Here is a 21075-nt window from a genome sequence, read left to right on the forward strand (position 1 = left end):
CAGAAATAACCCTGAGCACCGCTGGGTGTAGCCCGAAAACAAAACAACAACAAAAATGAGCAGGAAGTTGATAGGTGAAATCAGCCTGGCACCATGAGCAGATTGGGCAGTCAGAAGTGAAGCCCCAGCTCCTCCCACAACTAGCCCCCCTACTTTACTTTTGTGCTACCAACAGACCCAGTTCCCAGTAAGTCCCCTCAGATCAGTGCTTTTCAAACAAATATCTGAACAATGAAGAAAGCCCTTTTCCCTCCGCTGTTAAGACTGAAGGAAGTTCAGGGGCTAGAGAGACGGCACGGTGTGCAGGGCACTTGCCTTACATGCAGCCTGACCTGGGACCTGGATTCAATCTCCAGAGCCCCATGTGTTCCTCCTAGCCCCGCCAGGAGTGATCCCTGAGTGCAGAGTCAGGAGTAAGCCTGAGTACCAGCAAGTATGCCCAAGGAGGAGGAGGAGGATCAGGAGGGGGGGGGGGAGAAAGATAAGGAGGGAGAGAAGAAATAATTCGCTCACTGGAATAGGGCAGGAACCTCTTTTTGAAGGAGATGAGTTTTCTCTGGAAGAAAAGGTTTCAAGAGCTGCTGTGATGAAAATTGTCAGGTTAAGGGGCCAAAGTAATAGTACAGGGGAGAGGACATTTGTACTTGTACTTGTACTTGGCTGACTCAGGTTCGATCCCCAGCACCCCATAGAGTCCCCCGTGCACAGAGCCAGGAGTAAAATCCAAAAAACAAAAAGGAAAAAAGGAAACTATAAGGTTAATCATTTATAGAGAAAAAGTTTAATAGACTTATTTTGAATTTTAGGCCACACTCAGAAGTGTGGGTGGGAAGGGGGGGGACAGGCATGGCGCCCAGACCTCTGAATCCGCTCACCGGCCCCCAAACAAGCAGCAGCTGGTGCTGCAGAGCCAGAATTAGGTGCCTGGGCCTGCCCCAGCTCTCCTAGCTAACACTGCGTGTCCGTCGCCTCCCTAGCCTGATGTTTGCCCACCGCCCACGGTCTTGGAGGGAGATGCCGCTCCGACTGGCCGATTTCGGGGTCCTCCACAGAAACGAGCCATTGGGAGCTCTGAACGGCTTGACCCGGGTGCGTCGCTTCCAACAGGACGACGCCCACATCTTCTGCACAGAGGAGCAGGTGGGCCAAGGGTGCAGGCAAGTGGGACAGTGTGGTCTGTCCTCACAGGGTCAGGGACACACGAGTCACATGCCTCTGGCACTGCCTGTGAGACCCCAGGGACGAGGCTGAGGATCTGTGTGATCTGGGATGAGCAGCACCCAGATACCCCACCCCCCTGTCCAAGACCACCCACTCTGCGCCCATTCCGCTCCTCCCAGGGAGCCCACTTCCAGATGCTCTGCTCCCCTCGGGACCTGAGCCCTCCTCTCAGGGCTGATCCCATGCCCTGTCTGTCAAGGTCCCTGTCTTGGGCGTTTTGTGGCCTTGGGAGCTGACACAGGGCTGGAGCACAGACCCACGGCTCCATTCTTGGTACCACCTGTGCCAGGAATGCCACCAAACATGGCCAGGTGTGGCCCCCAAGACCAAATGAATGAGACTCTTCATGCCTGGATGGTGGCACCCTTCCCTGCATTCCCAACTCCCAAATGATCACGCCCTTCCCTTCATCCAGGCACTTGGCGCGGTGCTGAGCATGTAAACCCTTACCATTGGCTCTTGCTGTGTTTTTACTTTTTACCCAATGGTGTTCCCCCTTGTATCCTTATTTCCTTCCTGTGGCACCCTGTGTCCTCCAGTCACCCCTTATCTTGTGCTCTGTCCCCTTGAAATCTCCTGGAGTAGTCCAATGGCCCCCAGATGAGGCACGCGTGTAAGTGATCAAGGACCGATGACCTGTGATGCCGCAGTCTCCTCGTCTCAGCTGAAGGGACCCCCCCCCAATCTTGCCAGTCTTTTCTCCCAAATTCCAAATTGCTAATCAGATTCCAGTGGCCATCTGCTGCCATGCCTGGTGTTGACTCGTTCCCGTTGTTCTCCTGTCACTGAGTGGACATGACCCCAACTATGATGACACTGGATTGAGTCTGATCCTTTGATCACGCGCCACCACCCCATGGCCATCCCACAGGGTAGCCCTGCCCCGCCACCCTGGTCTCCTGAGTCTTCCCCTCAGCTCCTCACCGAGAACTGACACTTGACCCATGCATCTCTGGAGTTGGCCCTCCCCGGGTGCACCCCTCATCACCACATTCTTGTCCACCGCTTTGCGGGGAACGTGGGCTGAGCAGGAAAGCACTTGGCTTTGCGGACGGATGTGAGACCCCGAGCAACCTCCCTGGCACCGCAGGAGCTAACTACCAGTAACACATTTCTGCGGCTCTGATTTCAGATTGAAGAGGAGATGAAGGGCTGTCTGCAGTTTTTACAGTCTGTCTACTCAACCTTTGGCTTCTCCTTCCAATTAAACTTGTCCACCAGGCCTGAGCACTTCCTGGGTGAGACTGAGACGTGGGATGCAGCGGAGAAGGTAGGGAAGGCTCCCCCCACCCCCCCAAACCCCTTGCGCCTTCCTGCCGGGCGGGCGGGAAGCGCCTGAGTGACAGGACAGGGACACAGACGTGTTTTCTTCCTGTCAAAACACCAGCAACTGCAGAACAGTTTGGTGGCATTCGGAAGGCCATGGACGCAGAGCCCGGGCGAGGGGACCTTCTATGGCCCCAAGGTGAGTAGCCCTACCCTGGCTACTTCCAGAAGAGTGGAACTCAGGGAAAGGCCATCTCTCAGGCCACACCTTTGACCTGCAGATCGACATCCAGATCCAGGATGCCCTGGGCACGTACCACCAGTGTGCGACCATCCAGCTGGACTTCCAACTGCCCGTTCGCTTCAACCTCACGTACATGAGGTGAGCCGTCCCACGCCTGGCCCATTGCTGGTTATGTGATATCTGCATTTTCCTTCTCATTTATAGCTTGCATGTCTCACCATTCCCTTTGATCTGGATTTTTGAATTTCAATGATTGCAAATATCCACATTTTTCCTTCTTTTGACTTTTTAAAAAATTTTTATTAGTGAGACACCATGAGGTACAGTTGTAGACTTACAAATTCTGTGCTTGGGTTTCAATTATACAATGATCAAATACCCATCCCTCCACCAGTGCCCATTTTCTACCACTATGGATCCCACTATCCCTCCCACCCCCCATCCTCCCCATCCTACCCTGCCTCTGTGGCAGGGCATACCCTTTTGTTCTCTCTCTCCTTTTGGGTATTGTGGTTTGCAAAAGAGGCATTGAGTGGCAATCATGTTTGGTCTATAGTCTACTTTCAGCATGCTTCTCCCATCCTAGGAGAATCCTCCAAACTTCCTTTATTAGGTGCTTCCTTCTCTATCTGAGCTCCCTTTTCCCCTAGCATGTGTGATTGGCCTCCAAGCCATGGAGCAAACCTCCTGGTACTAATCCCGGCCACTCTTGGGTGTTAGTCTCCTATTTTGTTACTTTATGTTCCCCAGATGAATGCAATCTTTCTCTGTCTATCCCTCTCTTTCTGACTCATTTCACTTAACATGATACTTTCCATGTAGTACCACTTCTATGTAAATTTCATGACTTCATCTTTTCTAACAGCTACATAGTACTCCATTGAAGATCCACATTTTTTAAATGGGTCCTGCCATCAAAGATTTAGCCCAGTCCACAAAGATGGTCTGTTAATATTGTTTGTTTGTTTTTAAATTTATTGAGTGGGGCAGTGGTGGTCCACATCCAGCAGTGCTCCAGGCTTACTCTTGGCCCTGCTCAGAGAGATCAGTCCTGTGCTCCTGGCAGAGCTCGGGGACCCTGTGGGATGCCAGGGGCTGAACCCAGGTTGGCCACAAGCAAGGAAAGTGCCCTCCCCGCTGTACAATCTCTCCAGTGCTAATACTAGCTTTTAAATCATGATGCACTTCGAGTGAATTCTGTGTCTGTGAGGGGTGCCATTCATGTCTGAGCTTACTCTTTGCATTCAGGTAGTGATATATCGTTTGCCAAAAGACCATCTTTCTCCGACATTGGTCTTTGGACCTTTATCAATACCCTGTCACAAACAGATACATCTAGTTCTATCCCACTCACCCATTTGCCCATGCCATCCTGTCTTTTGATAATGTCATTATAGAACCCTCAGACAAGAGTCAAACGTTCCCTTCTCATTTTTTCAGCAAAAATGGGGAGGACAAGGCCCGTCCTGTGATCATCCACCGAGCCATCCTGGGATCCGTGGAAAGGATGATCGCCATTCTCTCAGAAAACTACGGGGGGAGGTGGTGAGTGACCCACCCAGGAGAAGGTGTCTGTCTGTCTGATCAGAGGTCATGCCTAGGCCTGGCAACAGGGCAGTATCAGGATTAGGGGGCTTGTCTTGCACCCATCCGGCCCTGGTTCCAACTCAGCACTGACTACAGTCCCCTGAGCACAGAGCCAGGAGGAATTCCTGAGCACCCCCAGGTGTGGCCCCACCCTCCACCTCTCTACCACATAAGAAAATCATGCCCAACTCTTAGATAAGATGAGGCTGAAACCCGGGAACTTCTGCTGACTCTCTCAATGTCGAGCGGTACATCAAACTCAAGTTTCTGGGGAGGAAAGTGGTCGTGGTGAAGGGATGCATGTTGAAATATGACATTCCTGAAACAGTCATGAGTAAATTGGTAATTCATAATTAATTTTAAAAATTTAAATTGTAGTTATTGGGCCAGAGCTATAGTACATCAGGGAGGGTGCTGACCTTGCACACAGCCAACCCGGGCTCAATCCCTGGCATCCCATATGGTCCCCTGAGCATCATCAGGAGTAATTCATGAGTGCAGAGCGGGGAGTAAGCCCAGAGCATTGCCAGGTGTGGCCCCAAACTAAAACAAAACCAAACCAGACCAGGTAGCCTGACATGGTGCTGTTGATCCTGCACCATGTGAGAACGTGGAGAACTGAGAATCACCTTTCACCTTTCGGGCTGCTGGAGATCCTGTCCCTGCCATCAGAGGTGTGCCCACTGCTTGCTCTCCTGTCCCCTTCTCCTTCAGTCCCTGTTTGCCCCCATGCCCATGTCCAAGTGACAAACACAGTTCACAGACCACTGGGGATGGCGGGGGGAGGCCTGGAGTGAGGCCTGCAGTTCCCCCACTGGGCTTGAGGAACCTCCACATGCTCTCTCCAACCCCCAGGCCATTCTGGCTGTCTCCGCGGCAGATCATGGTCATCCCCGTGGGCCCAGCTTGTGACAACTCAGCACTGCAGGTAACGCCCATGCCACCCGCCACAGCTTCTTTACTTATTGGTGGGGGCCCAAGGTCGAGCCCAGCATGGCGGCTGTTTGCGGGGCCCATGGCTGGAGTCTGATTCTGACTCCGTGGCCATCCAGGAAGCTGCTGGCAGGAGGGTGCAGGCTCCCTCTCGTGGGTAGTGCCTCCATTTCTCACTGTGTGGGCCTCTTAAAGGTTTACCTGCGTGCACCCCCTCTGCGACTGGTCTCTCCCCATCTCTAGGCCCTGGCTTTACTGGGAGTTGGGGTGGGAAACACGGCTGGTTAGAGAAATACTAATATTAACTTTTAAATCATGATGCACTTCGAGTGACTTCAGTGTCTGTGAGGGGTGCTGCGGATTTATCTCCCATGGAGGCCACTCGAGAGGGAATGGTGTTTACCTGCCTCTTCCAGAATGTTTTAGGGCCTGATTAGGTGTGGGCCTGGTGTGCACCTCCTTGATTGAGAGTCTCAGGCAGGACGTGCCATGTGCCACCCTCGTGGACCATCTGGGTACAGCGTGGAGGTGCCAGTGATGGGGCGTGACTGCCAGGAGGGGGTGGCAGCCCAGATCCCCTCACGGCATGCTCCTTGGTCTTGTCAGGTGTCCAGGCAGTTTTCAGAAGAAGGTTTCACGGCTGATGCTGACCTCGACCACAGCTGGACTCTGAGCAAGAAGATACAGCGTGCACAACTGGCCCAGTATAATTTCATTTTGGGTAATTTAGATGTCTTCCAAAGTTTCCCAAATCTTGGGGGCTTTTTGGTTTTTCTCTCCCTCCTTTTATTCCAAAAGACAAAGTTGAAAAAACAAAAACAACTGTTCTGTACCTCTGTCCTTCTGCTGGTTGGACTGTGTCTGTCTTAGACACCAAGAACATGCCATGCTGCGCCTAGTCTGCGGCCACTATGGACTCTTCATTATCTGCCAAAAGAAGAAGAATCACATTTCACACAAATCCTGAACCTGATCTTTATATCAAACCAACTGTGGAAACAAATGTGACAATAATCTCACTAGGGACCGGAGAGGATGTACAGTGGTTAGGGAGCATGTCTGACACAGAAATCCTGGTTCAATCCCCAGATGGCCCCCAGTCCTCCTGGGTCTAGCCCAAAGGTCGCCAAGCCCTGCCAGAAAGGCCCAGTGAACCGCAGCATCACAGGCTCTGAGAAGCATCACAGCCTCAGGCTCTTGCATTGAACCACCAGCCCAGCTGGTGAGAATTCCAGTAAGACCTCCAGGCCCCCTGGACACCATTCAGGATGCCCCGCCCCCAGAAAAACAGGGATGGGGGAGAAATATACTATCAGAGGAAGCCTAAATGGTCACTAGTTTCCTATTTAGAGACCATTTATTTCAGGAAACCTCAAATCAACCTGACTGTTGATTTGAAATCTAGGAAGGTGGTGATGTGCAGTAGATCAGTTTCTCTTCCTCTCTTCTGCAGTGGTTGGAGACAAGGAAAAAGCAAATAGTGCCGTCAGCGTTCACACACGGGACAACAAAATCCATGGAGAGATACCAATCGCTGCCGCCATGGAGAGACTGAGGATGCTGCGAGCGTCTCGGACACTCAGTGCCGAGGAAGACTTTTGAGGCTCTCCCCTTGTCCTTGCTTCCAGAGAACTTGTTTTGGTCCTTGAAAATGCATCTTGATTCACGTGGGTGCCGGGAGACCAAGAGGCAGTAGTTGATCTCAAGTTTGAGTCACTCATGCATCTGAGCTCAGACGTGGAAAACTTTATTTCCCAAATGCCTCCAGAGACTTCTATGGGAAAAAGTAATTCCTAGAGTAGTACTAGGAAAGAAGAGTGTGAGATATCGTGCTAAGTCAGTGGTTATTCAAAAGATACACTTCAAATAAAAAATCTACAAACCTTTTTTGTTTGTTTGTTTTGCATATGAGGGAAATTCATTTCTAAGGACATTATGTCTCAGGGCTTTTGTTTGTTTGTTTTTCTTATGATGGTTTCTCTGAAGTTCACACAGAAACTCATCTCCCAAATGAGAACCATGACTTCTTTTCAACTAGCCAACCACCACCAAAGCAGCAGCTAGTGTTACATCCTGGATCACTGAGCAAGAGCATTGTGCCTCAGAGAAATGCCAGTTGTGGGATCAGCAGTTCCTTGCTCTGAGGATGGACTTACCCATTTATGCTTCTGTTTGGCAACTGAGCCTTGTTCACCTTTAGAAACAAATAGATGGTATAAAATGAAATAGATGGCATGCTCTTTCCAGTGTTTCAGCCATGGGTTCATGTCCCAATAATCTGGTCCCCACTTCAGTTACTTTTTCCATGGGAGGAAATGCCACTGATATAAATGGGTTTACGGGGCCACTCCCGGCTTTCTGTTCATGGGGGGCGCTTTGGTGAAGGATGAGGAGATAGTGGTTTCCCCCCAAAATGACCTTGAGGCAGGTGGGTTGGGGGAAGGGTGCAGTCTGCAGTGCAGGGTGAGTTTACCATGGTAGAAACGAAGTGTGGATTCCAGGTGAGAGTGCAGAGAACCAGAAACCCTGGAGCAGATTCCAGCGATGCATTCCTTTAAGTCAATTCATTTCAATGGGCCTGAGATCATTTTCTATGGGCTAGAGAGAGAACAGAAGCATGCCTCGGAGGGCAAGCATATGTACCTGCGGGGATTCACTCTGGGGCACCAAGCCAGGAATAGCCCCCCCAACCCTCTCAGGGCGCCAGGATGTGACCAGCGACAGACGCCTTTCTAACATCCAGGCAGAGCAGGGGATGTATGCTTGAACTGGGTCGAGTGATCTACGGCAGACGGAAGTTCCTCCTGTCCTGGGCCAGGATGCAGTCTTAAGAATCAGAGCTCTGTATTTGCAGCCGCGGGAAGGAGGTGGGCGCAGGAAAGCTGCAGCGCATCTTATAGCTCCCCGGGCTGACACAAAAGCTCTGTGAATTCCTCTTGTCTGCACCCAGATTCATGACTTTTCTTCCACACATTCGGCCTTTCCGGGTCTCGAACAGTGGGAGAAGTGAGGCTCTCGAAGAGGGTATTGCCGGATTAGGAACCAAGTCACCTTCACACCCTGGAGGATGCTTCACAGCTGGTGGTACTCACCGGCAGCCGGCTCCGCACCTGTGCACTACGCTCCCCAGGTCACGCCCCGCCCCGTCGTCGCCCCGGAAACGCCCGCCCCACGCTCTGCCGTCGCCCCGGAAACGCCTTGCCCCGCCCCTCCGCCTCCCCGGAGACGCCCGCTCCTGGCTGTTGCCCCGCCCCGCGCCACGCCGTCGCCCTGGAAACGCTATGCCCCGCCCCTCCGCCTCCCCGGAGACGCCCGCTCCTGGCTGTTGCCCCGCCCCACGCCACGCCGTCGCCCCGGAAACGCTCCGCCCCGCGACCCGGAAGTGCGCGCGCCAGCAAGATGGCGGCCGCGGCGGGCCCGCTGCGGGGCCTGCGCCGCCTGTGGCGCGCGGTGCTCGTGCTCTCGCAGCTCTACCTCCTGTCGGGTGGCGGTGAGTGGGCGCCGGGGCGGGCGGGGGCAGCGGGGCCCCCCGGGAGCGTCAGGCGGTGACGCGCGGCCCCCCTGCCCCCTCTAGAGCACTCGCGGCCGCTGGCGCAGTCGCTGAAGGACCCGGGCCCGACGCGCGCCTTCACGGGCGCCCCCCAGGCGGCAGGTAGGACCGAGCCCGCCGCGGCCCTCCGTCCCGCGACCCCCGGCTTCCTCCCTGCGGCTCGGCCCTCGCCCGTGCCAAGGCCGCCGCTCCAGCCCGGTCAGGGCGGCCCCCTGAGTGGGCTTTTGTCGTCGTCGTTGTTTGCCCGGCGGTGCTCGGGGCTGACCCTGCTCCGCACTCGAGGGTCACTCCCGGAGGTGCTCGGTGGCCCTGTGGGGTGCCGGGGATCGGACTCGGGTCTGCCGCTGCAAGGCCCGCGCCCTCCCCGCGGCCCTGTCGCTCCGGCGCCCGCCCCCCCCCCCCCCCCCGCCGCGGTGGCCTCTCGGGTCACTTCTGCGCTGGGGCTGAGGGGGTGGGCGCCGGGGCTCGGCGCCCAGCTGTGGAAGCAGAGCTGGCAGAGCCCCCGCCCCTCGGCCCAGCTCAGGGGCCCCCTCCTCTCCGCAGAGGGCTCCGAGCCGCCGCCGCCCTACGTGACCAAGTGCCCCAGCAACGGGCCCTGCGGCCGGCTGCCCCCCGACTGCGTGCAGTGCCGCGCCAACTTCTCCTGCGTCTACGGGCGGCCCGTGGCCCTCGACTGCACCGTGAGGCCCGCGGTCACCTGCGTGGTAAGCGCTGCGGACTCTGGGGTCCGTGGCTCGGGGAAGCTCTCGGAACGCGGGGCCCCAGCAAGGCCCCGCACAAGTCAGCCGAATCAGAGTCTTGGCCTTTCGTTTGGAAAAGGAAAAGGAGTGTTTGTCTTCGGAGCCACACGCAGCCATGCTCAGGGCTTACTCCTGGCTCTGCTCTCAGGAATCACCCCCGGGGGTACTCAGGAGACCCTTTAGGATGCAGGGGATCGAATCCAGGTCACCGGCTGCAAGGCAGATGCCTTCCCAGGGGGGCTGCACTACCGCTTCGGCCTCCCTGACCTTTCATTTCTTACATTTAATTTGTGTGTGGGGGGGGGAGGGGGGAGTGTTGTGCAGGAATGCTCAGGACTGACTCCTGGCTCTGTGCACAGGGATCACTCCTGTCAGGGCTTGGGGGGTTTCCCTGCTTGATACCAAGGCAGGCGCCAGACTCCTGGAGTGGCCTCGGTCAGGACAGGCATCCTGGCGAATCCCAGCTCCGTCCTGTGAGCAGCTGAAATGATAGTCCAGCAGGGAGGGTGTTCGCCCTGCACACGGTCTGCACAGGGGCCCCTCTGCAGGGTGTGGCCCAAGAGAAACAAAAGATAAAACAAAATGCCCTTTTATTTCTGTATCATAAAAGCTTGTGTGCACGTGATGAACAATGTAGCCAAACAAAAGTGCTGGGACTGTGTTATTGTTGTGAAATAACCTTTCACCATCCTGCTATACTTGGGGGGGTGTTTTCTGTCACTATAGGACCTGACCAATACACATTTTTGCGTGTGCATAGTGGTTAGGTAGCGTGATGTTTTCTATTATTAGTGCACATTGTTCTTATAATGCTTGGTATGTTATTCTGCCACTGTGCTGCCAGGTTCCATCTGATTAGAGTTTTTTAACTGGTACCATGGGACGGTTTGAGTTTGGGGTCACTCCCAGCGGTGCTCAGGGACTGCCTCTGCTCAGTGGGTGGCTCCCAGCAGTGCTCAGGGGAGCATGTAGGGGTGGAGTTTGAACCCGGGATTCCCACCTACAAAGCAGGTCCCCGTCGTGCACCTCGTGGTCCACTAACAGGGCTGTGACAGGTTTGATTTTGTGTCCTGTGTCTGGTAGGACCAAGACCTGAGACCCCAGAAGAACTTCGTCATCAACATGACCTGTCAGTTCTGCTGGCAGCTGCCCGAGGCCGATTACGAGTGCTCCGATTCCACAAGCTGCATGACAGTGGCATGTCCACGGCAGCGCTACATGGCCAACTGCACCGTGCGGGACCACGTGCACTGCCTGGGTAAGTGCGTGCACCAGGGAGACCCGCCTGGTGGGGCGCTGGCCCCAGAAGCCCCAGCCCCACGCAGACTTGGTTCCATCAGACGCATTTGTGGCACTTTCTCAGTACCAAGCTCATTAGTGATCTCGGCGAGCTGAGCAAAGGAGGCACCCGGGAAATTGCCATTCTCTGACCCCTAAAATGTGGGGGAAAACACAAAAAATCTGCAAGATCTGACGCTGACTTAACTGCAGCCCCTGTCTCCAGGCTCACTGCCCTCCCTGTGGCTAAAAATAAGACGGGCCAGTGTGGTAGAGTGCGTGGGGAGCATCCCCTCCCTGGTTCCATCCCAGCAACACCCAGCGGGGAGCAGCCCTGAAGGCTCTGAGCACCTGGCAGCACCGCATCCACCAGCCTGGTCACGGAGAGTCATGGTGGGGCCCTCTCTCAAATAGGTGAAATGTGACATACAGTGAGATACTCCTTGAGAGACCGCACTCAGCTGGCTCTTGCCAGAGTGGCTCTCTGGGGCTGCCCTCGGCCTCTGAGATTTCCTGGTGCAAGTGATACACCAGTTACCAGGGGCCGGCTCTGCACCTGGGGGCAAGGGAGGGGGGAGAGAGAGGAGATTGAACACTCTCCTCCTCGCTGCTGGCCATGGCCTGTGCTTGATGCTCTCTTCCTCCCCTTTCTGCCTCAGCAGCAGGGCCTGCTGTGGACGTAGCTGACCAGGAGCGTCAGTTTGGGCCCCGCCTGGCAGTGGGGCTGACCTCACTGCCATGTCTCGGTGCCATGTTTCTCTCTCCCTTTCTCCAAGGTAACCGCACTTTCCCCAAAATGCTGTACTGCAACTGGACGGGCGGGTATAAGTGGACGACCGCCCTGGCACTGAGGTGAGCCTCCCAGACTGGGGCAGGGGGGCCCCTCCCTCACATCCTCCCCGTGGGCCACGGGCCTGAGGGGCAGGGAGCTGCAGGCCATCACTGGGATCGGGTCTCTTGGATGTAGCCATGCGACTCCTATGGACCTGGGATCATCAGGGTGGAGACCAGCAGTCACGGGACTGACCATGTGGGGCAGCAGGCCAGAAGGGGTCCCAGCAGGAATAGACAGAAGTGCTGCTTTAGCTGGGCAGAGGGACACATGGAGCTCATGGCTGGGTGCCCGCTCAGCCCCCGCTGTCCACACCTCAGAGGACATTCAGCCCTGCCACTCCACAGGGCTTCCCACCCTGAGCACACCTACAGGCACTGTGGATTATCCAGCAGGCAGATCTGTACAGGGTTGATGCCCGCCTATCAAGCTCATCCTTGGGGTCAGCGGTCAGGGGCACAGGCGGGCCCAGAGTCAGGGTCAGTGTCAGGGCCGTGGTCAGCACTCATGGTGGTTGCAGTGGACCTTCCGCTTCACCCTGTGCTGTTTGAACTCATCTTTGATGGACTTTGAGAGCAAGGGAAGTGTCCGGACATGGTCCTTTGTCATCATGGGCCCCTAACAGGCCAGGGTTGGAGATGGGCAACTGGTGACAAGACCCCCAACTTCCCACACTTGGGGTTCGCCCAGACCCTCTGCCCGCTCCTCCGGATCCCATAAGTTCCAGTCCCCAAAGCCCAGCTGTGATCCCCACCCCCGACCCCTGCCTTCTAGAAGCATCCGCACTGGTGGAGGGTGGCCTAGGTCTCGCCTGACCTCTGAGAGGTTGCTGGCTCGGGGTGTCCGGGCTAAGAGGCCTTGGGCACTGGTGAACCTCCAGCCATTCCCTGTCACAGCATCACGCTGGGCGGCTTCGGTGCAGACCGTTTCTACCTGGGCCAGTGGCGAGAGGGCTTGGGCAAGCTCTTCAGCTTCGGCGGCCTGGGTGTGTGGACGCTGCTGGACGTGCTGCTCATCGGGGTGGGCTACGTGGGCCCCGCCGACGGCTCACTGTACATCTAGGCGCCCCGGGCAGCAGTTGGCTCGGTGGAGGCCCTGGGAGCGTCTCCGCATGTTTTAATGTACAGCATCTGTACTTCGCCTGCCTTGATGAAGGTCAGATAGACACTGAGTGACACTGATCTGGAATGTGTTTGCATTTGCCTGGACTCCAAACAAAACAATGACAAGCCCAGGTGAAAGAATATACCACCACGGTGGCTGGAAAACTGATTTTGTTCCTTTGCCTCCTCGCCCGCCGGTCTCCGCTGGTCTGGAAGCCCGCTGTCTACTGCAGGACTTGTGTTTGCATCTTGCTAGTAATGGGCATTGCAAAACGCCGACAAACCAATAAAGTCATGAGTTCCAGAAGTGCTGTGTTCTGGGCCCCTCCCTCGTTCTCTGTATCAAAGGAGTAAATGTTTGTGTTTGGGGCCCAAGCATTTCCGAAGGTACTTGTTGGGCGGATTCTGGGGTGGGGGGTGACTGATTACAGGGTCACCAGTGTGAGCCCTTCACCGGACAGAGAGACTGCCCCAAGCAGGCTTGCTCTAGGCCTCTCTCAAAATGGCTGCAGATCAGTGGCTTTTTTCCTGTGAGAATTAGCTGTGGGCTGTTAGTTTGTCAGTGGCTTGGAGGGCGTGCACAGGCCAGACCTTGCCAGACATGCAGACATGCTCTGCACGCTGACCCCTGAGCATTCTGCTTTCTATACTGAGAGCAGAAACCCCACCTGCCTCAGTCTAGGAGACAGAATGTAGGGTTCTAGCATTTCTTTGTCAGCCCCAGGGAGCATGGTCACGTCTTCTCCACCAGGATGGTGGACTTGACAGTGTCCTTGGGACTGAATCTGGGCCATTTCTGATGGGGTGTGTGTATGGTCTCATTCGTAGCAGTCCCAGTCCTGGCCACTAGGTGGTGCACACCAATTAGTCTTGCTCTTTCTGGTTCTGATTCTAGAACTGTTTGATGTGCTTGTTTGATTCCATCATCTTGTGCCCCAGAGACCCCAGAGAGAGACCCCTGAGCTCAGAGCCAGGAGTAAACCCTGAGCACCACAGGGTCTGGCCCCAAAACACATTGTAAGGGAGGCTGGTGAGTCTAGTCTGGACGCAGCCCTGCTGCTAGGTCAAGTCAGTTTCCAGCTCTGCCTAAACTTGAGCATCAGATCAAGCACTAGGTGTGGCCCCGAACACAGAAACCTGGGAGTAGAGGGAGGGCAAGAGGGGCCAGGTTAAGGCTCTGATCTTGCATGCAGCTGACCCATTGGAAGCCTGGCACCATATAGCCCCTGGCAGCACTGGGTGCAGCCCTGAGCACTGCCAGAGTGCCACAGGGCCTCACTTTCAGCCAGCATTGTAGGCCCCCAGGTCACCTGAACACTGCTTGGGATTTCCCCTGAAAAAAAAAAAATGGCTAATGAAGGCTCCAGGCTGCTGCTGGCTTCCTTTGCTGTACATGTTCGTTATTATTTCTTTTTTCTTTTGGGGTCACACCCAGCAATGCTCAGGGGTTATGCCTAGCTCTGCACTCAGGAATTACTCCTGGTGGTGGTTGGGGGACCATATGGGATGCCGGGGATCGAACCCGGGTCGGCCGTGTGCAATGCTAACTGGCTGTACTATCACTCGGGCCCCTATATATGGTTTTTTTTTTTTTTGCACCTTTGGGGGTTCCCAGGCTGGCAGGACGATGGCAGGTCCAGGCAGGTCACAGGATGGACTTTCAGAAAGGATCAGCGTCCCAGTGCAGGCCACACACTGTCCCGACATGCAGGAGCCCTGAATCAGGATGCTGGCTGCAGCTGGAGCACCCGTGAGGTCCAGTGTCCTCTCACAGGTGTCCAGACTGGCATCAGGTCATCCGAGCAGGTGGTGTAGAGGTCATCTCAGGCCTCTGGTTCTTGGTCCTCATATCCCAGTCCCTGGAGTCTCCTTCAGCGCGTGGACACAGAGACCCTCCCTAGTGACAGCTGTGCCTTACACAGGGAACAGCCACTGCCGCCACCTCCTTCCCTCACTGGGTGCGGGGACTGAGAGGAGTAGGGACAGGTGGGGGCTGAGGTCAGCAGCGATGGCAGAAGGAAGCCCTGGGCATCGGTGGGCATTGGTGCTTGGTGTCCCTGCCAGTTGCACCAGTAGGGGGCAGTAGCACCCCAGCCCTCAGAGACTGTCCCTCTCACCATAAGCTCTGGTGGCTCTGAGGTCCTGCTCCTGTCTCTCCTTAACAGGCATGAAAACACCCGCCAATCCTGGGGCCCAGCCAGCTGCAGACAACATCTGGGAACCCAGCATGGCTGTCCCACAAACACCCATTGGCTCTACGCTATACATTCTATTCATCATATGTGGTTTATTCTATTCTGCGTGCACGTCTTCCCGTTGAAGACATGCAACTGAATCTATTCATTACGTGCAATTTATCTCATTGACTACATGCAATTTATAAGAACAGACCATTGGTTTTATTATCCCTTGTAAACTGCTGCACATTTATTACATCAATGAAGTACATAATAAAATATCTAATACATTTCTACAAACTTCAATATTAAAAATTGTTATATATTTATATATAGAGTACTTATAAATAAAATGTTCATGATATATATAAATTATATATTTTATATAAAGCATATAAATAACCTAGATGTGTAGCTAGCTGTGTACAACAAGCATATATATTTAATGTACATTATATTTTATATATTTAATTACATAGTACATCAAATATATAAATTATTTTTAAATACAAATATATAATGTAATTGATGCTTTGTCTCATTAATGTATACTTATCTTTTATATATTATATAATTAATAATATGTTATATTAATTAATAACAATACTTGAATGTGTTTATTATAATAGATTCCTGTAACATTGAGATAAAGCATGCCTTTCCATCTCTAGTATACACGCATATATATTTTGTGTGTACATTTGTAAGTATTCTTATGTTTCTGAGATCCAGTAAGGATTTACCAGCTCTCTAATGCTTGGTGATTATTTTTTATTCTAATTTGGGGGACTGATGGGCCACATCTGGAGGTGCTCAGGACTTCCTGGCTCTGAGCTCAGGGATCACTCCTGGTGGGGCCAGGGGGACCATTTGGAGTGCTGGGGACTGAGCCCGGGTCAGTAATGCACGGTAAGCACCCTCCCCACTGCACTATCACTCTGGCCCTTGGTTGTTTTTAATAGGACAGTGGAGAACCCTGCAGGGGAGTACAGCCCCCTGTTATCTCTGGGTGATTTGGGGTGTTGCTTGCTCTGGGGCCCCCTGCAAATTCAGCAACCACAAGTGTCGGGAACAAAGTATTCTTTGGGGGGAGGCGCAGGGGGTCTAGGGCACAATCTGCTGTGCTCAGGTCTCTTGGCGGTGCTCAGAGACCACCTGTGGTACCAGGTTGAATGCCAGGGTCGGCCACATGCAAGGCACGTATCTTAGCCTGTACCATCTCTCCAGCCTCTGAGGAAGAAGCTTCTGGAACGTTAGCACATACTTGGACACATTCAACCCAGTTCTGCAGAATTGCGGGGGGTGAGAGGGCGCTTCTGGCTCCTCATCACCCTGAGGACGGCAGTAAAATACAGCACTGGACTGTTTTCTTGTGGGGCGGGGGGTGTTTGGGTCACGCCCAGGGCTTCCACCTGGCTCTGAGTTTTGGGGATCACTCCTAGTAGTGTCGGGGTAGAATTCAGCCCAGCTGTGTGCATGGTGACCTCCTGATGTCCTGGAGTCCCTCTCTGGCCCCTTGAACTCCCTCCTGCATCTGTGACAGGGCTGTGCTGGCCCAGGAGCCCGTGATGGATGAGCAGAAACAAGGGCGAGATGAGCCCAGTGTTAGCACGCACGCCTGATGGTTCCGTCTCCAGCTGGAGCCGGCCAGCATCCTTCCCACAGGCCCCCTGGGAGCTGGGGGGCCTAGCCTAAATGCCCATGAAATCTCTCCAGCAACTGGGGGGCCCATCTCTGCTTGACTGTCTTAGGCAGCTTTCGGATACTGGTGTGGACAGGGGCTGTAAATTTTATATCCAATTTTGTTTCTCTGGCTTTTCCTCCCTGCGGGCTTGGCGGGCCTGACACTTGGTTATAAAGAGAAACGGGCAGCGGCTCGGCCTCTTCCTCCCCTGAGAGGCAGCTCACCTTCAGATGGCGCTCCCCCACCTGCCCCCACTCACCCCTGCTCTCTGTGGGAGCTGAAACAGTATGCAGGGTTGATGGTTCATATGCCTCATGGGATTTGCTGAGTCTACCCCTTTTTCCTTTCTCCTAGTTGGCACTGAGTCCACCTGCTGGCAAAGTACCAGCCAATGATAGCACTCTGTTGGTTTGAAATGGGGCGGAGCAACAGAACCTGGACCCATCGCAACCTGCATTGGCCACAGGCACCGTCTGCTCTCCTGCGGGGCCTGAAGGTGTCAGGATGCTCCACCCCAGAAGCCAGTACGTTCCTGCACCTTAAATGTGTCTGCTCTTGAGTTGGGGCTTGTGTCCTCTTTGGAATGCTGCAGCAGAACCGTGTAAGAGGATGGTGTCCAACCACCCGCCTGCCGAGACTTCCTGCAGGTCCACAAAAAGTGTTCGTGGCTCAGCCCACAGCCCATGTCATTTCATGGTACGATCATCTGCAGTGCCCCGGCACCATCCTCCTCCTGAATCGGGGCTTTTATTTCTGCCTCAGTGGCCTGTGATTAGTTTCTCCTGCTGTCACTGGGTTGCAAGTGTAAGAAGGCTGGAAACTGCAGGTGTGAGCAGATCTGCCTTAGCTGCAGCATCATCGAGAACCATCCCCCCAGGTGGCCTTTGGAAAGGGGTGGGGGCTGGAATCCAGGGCCTCATGCCATCTGACTGCTTCCCACCTAGCCCTGGGGGCCGGGGTCCAGCAGTGGTCTCCCACAGTGTGTGCAGGGCTGGAGGCCACCCTTGGGCATCCCGGCAGGCCCACGGGGCTCTGGCTTCTGCCACCAGCCCTGGAGATGGTGTCTTAGAAAACCAGCAGGTAGGGGCAGGAAGTCTGGCTGGAGGCAAGAGGGGAGGGACTGACTGGCTTTGGGGGTGGGCTGACCTGACCCCGGCTCCAGATGTAAATCTGGAGGTTCTCGAAGGCCCAGCACTTGGCGCCCTTCCCTTCCTGGAGGGCCCCGACCTGCCTCCGGCCCGGTGGGCAGCATCTGTTCCCAAGGCTCCACCAGGAGGTCGCTCATGACATCCACCTTTTCTCTCCTCTTCAGTTCTGTGGTTGGTTCTTTCCTTTGTTTGATTTTGGGGGATCCCAGCAAGACTGATTCGCCGTTTGTTTGGGGCCTTCTCTGAGGTTATATGTGACACTGTTCCAAAGACCAGCTGGTGCTGGGGATGGAGCCCGGGGCCCAGTGTCTTCTATGCGGCTCCTGGGCTGTTGGATTCTCGACTTCCCCCTTCTCTGACCAGAGAAACCATCTGCTCTCACACAGAGCTAAGTCCCACCTCAACTTCTACTGCCGTGTGCTCAGGGCTCACTCCTGGGGGGCTCAGGGACTGCACGGGGTGACAGGGGTAGAATCCATGTGCACGGCCAGCACCACCTCCATGGCCTGGCTGATGCTTCCCACCACCGTGGATGCTGTCCCTCCGCTGCTGTATGCTACTGAACAGCGGCGCTCATATTGTTTCCATTGCCTTTGGGTGTTTCTTATCTCCTGCACAGGAGGGATCACTGTGTCCACCTCTCTCCTTCTAACTTCACTCAGCACAACAGGCCCCTCCATGTAGCAGCAAACTGCATGACTTTATCTTTTGTTCTGGCTGAGTAATATTCCATTGTGTCTGTGTGCTACAGTTTCTCTACGCACTCATCTCTCCTTAGATACTGGGGCTGTTTCCAGATTCTGGCTATTGTAAATAGTGCTGCAGGGAACAGTGGGCTGCACGTATCTTTTCTCCATCCCGTTTGTGGGCCTTTGGGGAATATTCCAGGAAGTGAGGTTGTGGGGTCAGCCATGCCTGTTTTAGATAAGCTCGTGATGTGTGAGGCTTGGGAAAGGGAGTTGGGTCTGTCCCCAGGGCCCACGTTGCCCCCTCGAGGGCACCATCTCCTGCTCTGCTCCCCCCATCCTTGTGCCATGTGCCTGTTCACCGCTGGGTGCTCCTCCTACTGCCTGCCTTGCGGAATTATGTTCAGAGTGGCCGGGGACCATTGATACCTCCTGGTCTGTCAGCTGGACAGAGCCCGACCCTGGAAGAAAAACTGGTCCATCCGGGGAGATGAGTCTGCTGTCAAACACCACTGGACGCGGGCAGACTCTTGGGACCCTCCTGAGAAAGGGCCTTCAGTGCAGAGCGCTTTGTCCAAGAGTGAGCCATGCCATGGATGCCCCAGATTCCCCTAAAAGGCTGTGGTGGGGGGTCCTCCCTTTCCCTCGGCAGACCCCCACCTCTCCTGGGGATGCTTCTCAGGCTCCAGGGGTGCCAGGGACACTGCGTGGTGCAGCTCTATGGTCCCACCCAGGTTCATGTCTGGCTGACAGGGGATGTGGGGGCCTCCGTGCAGTCCTGTCTGTCTCCCTCCCGTAGACACTCCAGAACCAACGAAGGTGAGTGTCCCGTGGTCCCCAGATTTGCCCTCGACCAGGTGACAGTTTCTCTGTCTTCCCCAGTGAAGACTTGCCGCCTCTCTTTGAAGCAGGGTTGCAGAAGCTGGGCCGGCCCTGCACCCTGCCAGCCGCTGGCCTCCCTGATTCTCAGCTCCGCAGAGGCCTGGCAAGTGCCCGGGCAGCGGTTCTCTGTGTCCGCCTGGATTTCCACTTCCATCCCTTCCCCTCTGCTGACGAGCTGCATCTTCACAGCCCTGGCCACAGACCATTCGCAGCTCAGCCCGAACCACAGCCACAGCCAAGCCTTCGGGGTGGGTGGGGAGGGCACTGTGGGCAAAGGGGGCAGGGGGAGAAGCCGCTTTCTCGGCCCTCACCACTGTGTGTCTTGGCTTCGTGCATCCCACGAGGGAGCGGTGTGGAGAAGGCAAAGCCCACGGGTGCGGGTGGTGCTGGCCATGGGGACGGGGCGTCTCGGCAGGAACCCATGCTCAGAGTGTTTCACAGGCTAGTGGGGACCAGCCAGGTCCAGCGCAACGCAGCCTTGATACCACCTTGCTCTGACTTGGTAAACCCCCGGCCGGGCAGTTTCTATCTCATTGCTCTAGCATTTGCCCTTGGTTTCGTTCCCAGAGAGGCCAGGCCAGGTGCAGGGCCCAGGGGAGAGGAGAGTGAGCGAACAAGAAGGCACCGGGTTCAGATCCCAGTCTCTGTGTCTGCGCTTTATTTTGGGACGGGGCGGGGAAGGACATTCACGGGTTGGTTAGGGAGCCGCCTGAATCCCAGGCTGAACCCCTGCCTTAGACCCACAAGGTTTATGTCCACCACCCTGGCTACTTCCTTGCCCTCAACGCTGCTATTTTAAAAAGAAAACACAGCAATTTAGAGGCCAGAGAAATAATACAGCAGGGAGGCCATTTGCTGTGTATGTGGCCGACCCAGATTCAATCCCCTAGAGTCCCCTGAGCCCCGCCTGGTGTGACCCTGAGCATCGCCAGGTGTGGTCTCCCACCCCAAAAAATCTCTCTCTCTCTCTCTACATACATATACCTACCTACCTACATACACACACACACACACACACACACACACACACATATATATATACATACACACACACACACACATACATCACTTGATCACTTGATATCCCGTTGCTCATCGATTTGCTCGAGCAGGCGCCAGTAACATCTCCATTTGTCCGTGTCATGTGCTAGTGTAGTCCAATGGCATCTGCTTGCTCCAGGAACACAGTTTGAGGCTTCAAACCGATCGTTTAGGATCTTGTCAAAGAAGAAGAATATATATGTGTGTGTATATAACGGTCACGGTCACAGTCCTCCCATTGTTCATGGATTTACTCGAGTGGGCCCGGTAATGTCTCCATATTGAGACTTGTTGTTACTGTGTTTGGCATATTGATTATGTCATGGGTAGCTTACCAGGCTTTCGCCGTGCGGGCGAGATGCTCTAGTAGCTTGCTGGCCTCTCCGAGAGGGGCGGAGGAATCGAACCCGGATCAGCCAGGCCGGCTGCGGGCAAAGGCAAACGCCCCACCTGCTGTGCTATCGCTCCAGCCCATGAGTGTATATATATTACACACTCCATTAGGGAACTGAGGATTACCGTGCTTGCAGATGCCAGACAGTCAAATGAAACTCTCCGTAAGGGAAATTCAACCCCGCACTGTGTTTGCTCTGGGGTTCGGGGCTGAGTTGCGGCTGGGTGGTGGAGTGCTTGGCTTGCATGTGTGAGGTCCCGGGCACTGCCAGGCATGGCTCACACACAGCCACCATGATGGCCGTAAGGG

General features: G+C 54.9%; 2 protein-coding genes across 2 annotated transcripts in view; both read left to right on the top strand.

The window, feature by feature from the left end:
• TARS3 (threonyl-tRNA synthetase 3) overlaps positions 1-7114 on the top strand; it is a 23050-nt gene extending 15936 nt beyond the window's left edge. Inside the window, exons 12-19 of the mRNA XM_056124460.1 lie at positions 978-1140; positions 2354-2491; positions 2609-2686; positions 2769-2869; positions 4172-4276; positions 5174-5246; positions 5858-5972; positions 6705-7114. Coding sequence (XP_055980435.1) covers positions 978-1140; positions 2354-2491; positions 2609-2686; positions 2769-2869; positions 4172-4276; positions 5174-5246; positions 5858-5972; positions 6705-6853 — 922 coding nt within the window. The 3' untranslated portion in view covers positions 6854-7114. The remainder of the gene's footprint in view (positions 1-977; positions 1141-2353; positions 2492-2608; positions 2687-2768; positions 2870-4171; positions 4277-5173; positions 5247-5857; positions 5973-6704) is intronic.
• Positions 7115-8595: 1481 nt separating this feature from the next.
• Positions 8596-13061, top strand: TM2D3 (TM2 domain containing 3). The gene is made up of 6 exons (XM_056124573.1): positions 8596-8741; positions 8826-8903; positions 9345-9505; positions 10625-10799; positions 11596-11671; positions 12548-13061. Exons 1-6 carry the CDS (start codon positions 8651-8653, stop codon positions 12711-12713), a joined length of 747 nt encoding a protein of 248 aa, XP_055980548.1. The 5' UTR covers positions 8596-8650; the 3' UTR covers positions 12714-13061.
• Positions 13062-21075: the final 8014 nt, after the last annotated feature.

The sequence above is a fragment of the Sorex fumeus genome, unplaced genomic scaffold, assembly GCF_029834395.1.
Source record: "Sorex fumeus unplaced genomic scaffold, SorFum_2.1 ptg000051l, whole genome shotgun sequence".
NCBI lineage: Eukaryota > Metazoa > Chordata > Mammalia > Eulipotyphla > Soricidae > Sorex > Sorex fumeus.

What these genes read in the sequence shown, in the direction of transcription:
- TM2D3 (XM_056124573.1), top strand. Translation starts at nt 8,651, where the DNA reads ATGGCGGCCGCGGCGGGCCCGCTGCGGGGCCTGCGCCGCCTGTGGCGC. An exon ending in GGGCGCCCCCCAGGCGGCAG is followed by an intron (nt 8,904 to 9,344) that starts GTAGGACCGAGC and finishes TCCTCTCCGCAG; the next exon opens with AGGGCTCCGAGCCGCCGCCG. An exon ending in GGACCACGTGCACTGCCTGG is followed by an intron (nt 10,800 to 11,595) that starts GTAAGTGCGTGC and finishes CCTTTCTCCAAG; the next exon opens with GTAACCGCACTTTCCCCAAA.